A 7,180-nucleotide genomic window follows, 5' to 3' on the forward strand; every position below is an offset into this window, starting at 1 on the left:
TGCTGTTACACTAAACCTGTGTAATGTGGACTGTTGATGATTAGCCTCTTGGCCTGGAGACTCAGGTGATTGACCCAGATAGTACAGATGAATAGGGGGAGGGTGTGAGTGGGAGGTGTAGTGTTGGATATCACCCTGGATAAGTCTGTCTGAGCTGCTTCTTGTCCCGCCTGATCAGACTGTCACCTTACAGTATGGAGTCACTTGTGGTTTTCACCTGAACAAGACACATCGCTAGTTCCTTTACAATAAAATCTTATGGATCTTACAGAGATGCTATAAAAAGTATCCAGAAAAATAAGCACTTAAACAAAATTATCATCCACGACTACAGTATTCACATAAGTTTATTGTAAACTATTGTGTAACGCCATATACAGTCTTTATAAATTGCAAAGTGTTTTTATCATTTATTAGGTATTTGGGTTATAAACTAATCTACAAACTCTGCAGAAAAGGTCACTTTTATTTCAGTTTTCTTAAATCACTGTAAACAGACTCCATCTGTGGGTCTGGTTTAATAGGTGAAAGGTGAGCCCCCCGTTCCTCCTCCAAAACCCCATTTGAGGGGCGTGCAGTGACGTCACTGATGGGGGTTGCCCAGAGGTAAACAGAAACATCAAGAGCGGAAATTGAGAGATTTTAACTTCAAAATAAAAGCAACAGAACTGTAAGAGATTGTAGATAACCTTAAAATCTTAAAGACATATTCAGAAAAGGCCTAAATTCAGCACGAGTCATTCATTGCGAAGTATATACAAAAATATGGTTTGACATTGTGCAGGGTTTAATAATAACCTAAATCTTATAAATCAGATACTTCACATTTAACCAAAACATGATTCTGTAGCATAAGGTAGTGTAAATTTGCTTAAGTGAATAATTCACATTTAATGTCAAATGCTGCTTGGTCATTTTCCCTATAATGGAGTATGCTTTCAATTAAAATTAATGTATTAATCCAGATACAATAAGCATCACATGAGACTCGTGTCCTGATTATTTTGAAAATCCTTACCGGAAGTCATACAGTTAATTCCGTTTAACTTGACGCAGAGAAGCATGACCACTTTACGTCCCGATGGAAACACAGTGTGCGGTGTCCTTGTATTCAGCCAGAGAGCACTTCTGTTGCAGTCAATCCTGGAGAGCATCAGCGGAGCAGAGACGTCAGAGTATCCGCCCGGAGTGTCACTTACCTCGGCCATCAGGAACCACAGTGTCCGCCCCCTTCTCATCCTCTCCTCCCACTGACTGACTGACCCCCGGCTTGTGTGGCCGCTTTCTCCTTGGATGACCTACACGCCGCCTCTGGCAGGAGCAGAGCACGTCGTCTCAGTGAACACCTGCTGGCTGAGAGGAGCAGCGGGGTGCGTATTAATACACAGCACGGGCAACAAGTCAAAGCGAGGCTCCTGCAGGCTTCAGGCCGACTCTGGAGCAGCTGACTTGGGCAACAAAATAAACCACGTTGCGTCTTTCCCCCTATCGTGACTGCGTGAGGAGGAAGGGACAGAGGACGGAAAAGTTGTAGAGTTGACCGCCAATGTTTTCACTTCATAACTAACACGACAGAAAGGCTTTTAAAGCATAGACACTTCTTGAATTTCTTCAGGTTACTCACATGATGTACACAATCACCAGAGGTCCCAGCAAACTTGTTACACAACGAAGGACAGGTGAGTGAATGTCTGTTATCTAAAGCATGATGCAACGTAACGTCACATCACATTGGGATCACGAAGTGGAAATATTTTGTGTTAATGCGTTAATGAAATCGGTGCAGTGTTTGACAGAGGAGCATTTGGAAGGACCAACATGGAAACTATTACTTTGAATTTTGTTTTTAAAAGGTCCCACACAGCAGATCGAGAGCAAATTCAGCGACTTGAAACTCAAGCCGACATCTTGGCTCACGTCAAAGTAAGTAGTTGCAGTTTGTCTTTCTCTAATGTCTAATTTCTAGAGGTATGTTTGTGATGTGGTCGAGGAGCTAGAGCCCAAAATACTCCACACGTGCAGCGCGATCATGTAACATATAGTAGGTGAGACTCGGGTTGGTGACATGCATCCATTATCGGACAGAACTTTCCCTGCAGCCTCAGCCCGGTCCGCGTTACCGCCGATGACTGTGGTCTTCTGCCCGGCAGCCCTGACTACCTTTGACTGCGCATTTACGATCTGTAGAGCCGCTATCTTTAGTTGATCTCACGCAGCCTACCTGTCTTGCTCTGTCTTTAAAAGTAGTGGGAATCACGTGTTGCCTTCAGGTGCTACTCGGACAAATCAGACCCACATACCGATACGCGCAGTTGCAGTTTATTAGGCACACCTAGCTAGAACCATGTGAACAACAACACTACTTTAAATTAAGTAGGTTATATTTCCTGTATTTATTTAGGGAGTTGTAGCTAATAAACGGCACAATGAGATTAGTTTATTTCCAGTGCAATAACGGCTAATTAAAACAGCAGTAAAATTAAAAGGTCATTATCAGGTCTAACATTTAATATTTATACTAGGAGAAAATCACAGGAGTAGATCATCTATAGTTTATTCACCCACAGCAAGCCTCAGTTGACCAGAATGCATTGCAATGACAAGCTATTGCATTCTGAATAGGGAGTTTAATGTTGTTGTTGTTGTCCCCGCCCCCGGGAGTCGCTGAAAGGCGTCTTGGTGTATAAAAATCAATTTCTGTAAGCCCCATCTGTTGAAGACTGTAAGCAGACCTCGAGTGAACCTCGACTGTGTCCTGGGTTAATGAACCGTCATAAGCTAAAGAGATAACCTGAGGCTTCAAGCATGGCTACATGATGAGTAAATGTCAGTCAGCCATGAGGTTATCTGAAGTCATCTGGCAACCTGCAACATATTTGCCTTCTAGAGTTTCAACTTTTGTGTTTTGTTATGATGCTGACCGTCCTAGCCCCCCCCCACACACACACACACACACACACCCACGCACACACACACTCTCTCTGTCGCTCTCTCTCTCTCACACACTCACACTCACACACACACACACACACACACTCTCTCTCTCTCACACACACGCACACACACACTCTCTCTCTCTCTCTTTCACTCACTCACTCACTCACTCACACACACACACACACACACACACTCATTCACTCATTCACACATGCCACCATTCTGTTATTAACTCTGTGTCTGATCTCTCCAGCTCTCCACCTCCAAAAATTGTGTTCAACCGCTTGAACGGGAAGCGCTACCACAGCGCGTCCACGCAGAAGCCTGACAGCACAGCAGAGGGATTCACTCCTGCACATGAGGAGAACGTCAGATTTGTGTTTGAAGGTGAGGGTCCAGGGATCAACAGATGGGTGGATGTGGGTTGTAATGCAAGGTCTGACGCCCTGGCACTGGTACAGAATCGTGAGCTTGCTGAAGGTCACTTGGTCATAGGTTGTGAGGGTTGGAACTGGGACAGTGCAGTTAGAAGATAATCCCATGCTTTCTCTTTGCTTTCTGCCATGCTTAGAAGCTGCTTAGACACTACAACTAGATACCGTACTGATGTACAGTTTGGTTTGATTGGTAAAGTAAGAGCTGCCTGAAAATGTGCTTTCTATTTAAACAGGGTTAGGGTCATAATTTAGTGCATGTCAGCATTTTGTTGTATGTATAACAAGGCAAAAATAGTGTATATAATATTATCTACCAGAGACAATCAGAACAGGAGGTGGCTGGTAACACTATCAATGACAAGTGTTTGTGAAGCGTTTTGTGAAGTGTTGGTTGTTTTTCCTCTTGTTCCTACAGTTCATTTCAGTATAGTTAAGTACATTTCTCTTCTGAAAGTGGAAAGCTTCTGATCTGATTTTAAGGAGTGGGCCTACAAGTATGATTCATAACATCACAACTAGTTTGGAGGCACTCCTGGTCCAATATTCAACTTACACAAGTGTGATGTTGAAACTTGAAGCCTTCTGTGTACAGACATTGAGAATGGACTTTAGGAGTCCAGCACTTAAAACTTTTGATATTTGCATATTTAGATTATGGATTTTTTTAATGAAGGAGTACATGTAATAAGGATAAGGTATAAGGATTTTAAAGTGGTAATTGTACTTTTTTTGTGTGTGGAAAAAACATTTCTGACACACATTATTGATGGGCGCAGAGTATTTTAAGTCTTGATACATATCTGGAGTGGATCTTTAAATCAATTGGGAACAGTGGTTTGATACAATGTAAACAGGTTTTGTTACAGTGTTTATCACCAACTGATGCCACATATTAACTCAAAGTTACAAAGTTTAAGGTTTAAGGTGCAGGAGTTCTTAAAACTGCCCACAGGGAGGGAGTGAAGCAATGGAGTGTGTTGCTTATAGTAGAAAGAAGACCTAACAATTATTAAAAATCCAAAGTTTACCCAGCATGCCTTAGCGCTGGCCAATACTTCATGCCCTGGTGGAAATGAATGACTTGTAGAGCTGAATCAGCTCCACTAGTTATCTGTGTTACTGTTGGACTGCTGCCAGTTAACACTTGGTCTGTGGCGTCCTTTTGTGACTATAAAGTTCATCTGGGGGAAAGGAACGGTTTTTCTTCACCGCTCACACCACAAAAGAAAAACCTCTGTCACAGTCCATCAAGTTGCTTTCAGATAGAAAACCTGACCGGGTGTCTTTGCAGGGAGAAAATATTCACTACCACCAACAACAAATGTCACCTCCAGAGATCCTCAAATGTTTAGATAGCACAAAATGTTAACAAGTAGTGTGAAGGCTGAAGGTTTGTGTGTTCAAGATGGGCTGAAACCTTGAGGCCTTAACGTACAGCTGATAAACACACTGCACACAAGGTTGCTGTGCACATCTAGTCATATATCATGGCGGGGGAATATTGGAGAGTCAGAATTCAGATCAAATGTCATTGTCAGGTTGTGTTTTATACCCCTGCATAAAGCTGCACCTTAGTTAGGAAATCAGGTTGTTGCTAGAATAAATGTAATGTAATGTGTGTTTTGGTTTGTATGCAGCATGGCAGGAGGTGGAGCAGAAGCTGGGCAACGGCAGTGTTGGGGAATCAACCGGCAGCCAGGGGCCAGTTCAGTACACTGAGAAGACCCCCAGTGCTGCGATGAAGAGTAAGCAATCAGCGTCTCCTCTTCTCATTTGTCCACCAGTGTGTTTTTCTCTGTGGATGCACGTGCACTAGCATCTAGTCTGTTGAGCTAATCAAGTCTTACTACACACAGTTTTATGGCAAGAAATTTGAACCTTGCCATGTTTTTATAACTAGTACTTTTAACACCACAGGAAAGCTGAATGGCTACTCTCATCTCACCGCAAGGAATCACATGCCAACTGTCTTTTGGCTCAGCTTTATCTGCAGCTGGAGGGCTATTGTTCTTATAGTCTGCTTTAATTTTTAACTCTTACTGTCTGTTCTGGTTAAACCATCCTTGGCTGTTGATTGTAGCTTGTCTCGTCTTGGCTCGCACCGGCCTGTCTGATCCGGTTCCTCTTGTGGCTCACTGCCCTGAAAAGACATGACACAGCCACTCAAGCCGGATTCACTCAGGAATCAAATTATTTTCCCCCTTGTAATTAATCTATTAGACGATCTGAGGCACTCAGTTCTTAAGAGCAGTAGTTGATTTGCTGCTCTGTACTGTTTGTACTTTGGTTTAGAGCCAAGTGTCTGCAAAATGAATGACATTTCCATCATCCTCAGCTGTACTTTGTGAATAGGACTAATTAGCAAATATGTAAGTGCCTAAACTGAGATGGTGAACATTTGCTTAGCATCAGCTTATATTAGCATTGCCCTTGTCATGCCTACAGTCTCACACAGCTGCTGGTGGCTGCAGACTCTAAATTTACATGGACATTCAGTGACAATTATATTCCTTATCTTGCCCCCTCCTCTCACACACACACACACACACACACTTGAAATTCTTGCATTTAAATAGACAACAAACGTGACACTGGTACTTTTTTTTTGGATGAGATTCAACATGAAATAAAAGTTGTAAGGAGTAAATCATTCAGTAACTTAGTAAAGAAATAAAACTAAACCATGTGTAGAAGTTTTAATTGTATCCTTCTCAGAAGGTGACTGATTTTGAAGTGGGTATCCATGCAACAAAACATAGTGCATCATTGAACGTGGGTCATTCTGTAAGTCTGCCTCCCCTGTTTCCACAGACTTTGTGCCCATAGACCTGGAGGAGTGGTGGGCTCAGCGCTTCCTCGCTAACATCGCCAACATGTCATGACTGCGTGAGGCTGTGAGCCGGGACAGGAAGCCCCGTGTCGATGCTCCATCAGTGAAGGCATCGCAGGGGTAGAGAGGAGCCGAGTCAGTCTCCAGGATCTGCGGTGCGAAGGGTCGTAAATAATTTGGAATCTGATTTGATGCCCTGTGCTTCACGCTGCTGTAGAGAAAACCAGGTGCACGACACAAAACCGCCCCAATGCAACAGCACCCTGGCTGTGAACTCTGACAGTGTTGACTTGATGTTGTGCTGCCACAAAGGACCCGCCTCTCTCTACTTGAATGACATATCGGATAGAAGTTGTGAGATTCTTCCTTGTTTAAAAACCTGCCTCCTTTCTCAAGTGTGCTCAGCTGTATGTACTCATTGTCTCATCTTTGGATATAAATCTACTGAAGAGCAAAAAAGTAAAATGTTTTTCCAAAAATCTCTTGTGATGATTTTCTTTGTAATTTGGCTACATTTTATACCTGGTCCAACTAAAAATAGTTTTTCCATGAAATTCTGACTCAACTGAAACACATTTAGTATCACTATGATGCATGATGGTGACTGCACCTGAGCTGGGTTTTAAATAATACATGCTGAAGGTAATTTTTTTTTTCTTTTACCATCACACGCAGAGCATGGCAGAAGGTGTGTAAAATCTATTATATACACATCAGAAGTGTCTAAGAGAAACTATAATGCCACCGTAACATTTACAATGTTTTATTTTCACAGTAGGGGATCATAAATGCAACATTTGAAACAAAATACTTAAAATACAAAACCTGCCCTGATGAAAAATTCTAATATTCATCATTTTAAACAAAATGGTAAAACTTTTCATCAGTGAAGCCTGGAATCTCCTCTGTAGGAATCAGCTGAGTGCCAGTTGTTGTTGCCAGTCTTTAAAAAACATCTTCATAATTAATTTTTTTT

The 7,180-nt window shown here is 42.3% G+C and overlaps 1 protein-coding gene across 1 annotated transcript; it reads left to right on the forward strand.

Annotated features, from left to right (window-relative positions):
* Positions 1-1,088: 1,088 nt before the first annotated feature.
* mcrip2 (MAPK regulated corepressor interacting protein 2) lies at positions 1,089-6,762 on the forward strand. Its single transcript, XM_053339019.1, has 5 exons — positions 1,089-1,679; positions 1,854-1,923; positions 3,191-3,324; positions 5,012-5,119; positions 6,186-6,762. Exons 1-5 carry the CDS (start codon positions 1,625-1,627, stop codon positions 6,254-6,256), a joined length of 438 nt encoding a protein of 145 aa, XP_053194994.1. The 5' UTR covers positions 1,089-1,624; the 3' UTR covers positions 6,257-6,762.
* Positions 6,763-7,180: the final 418 nt, after the last annotated feature.

The sequence above is a fragment of the Scomber japonicus genome, chromosome 2 (genome assembly GCF_027409825.1).
Source record: "Scomber japonicus isolate fScoJap1 chromosome 2, fScoJap1.pri, whole genome shotgun sequence".
NCBI lineage: Eukaryota > Metazoa > Chordata > Actinopteri > Scombriformes > Scombridae > Scomber > Scomber japonicus.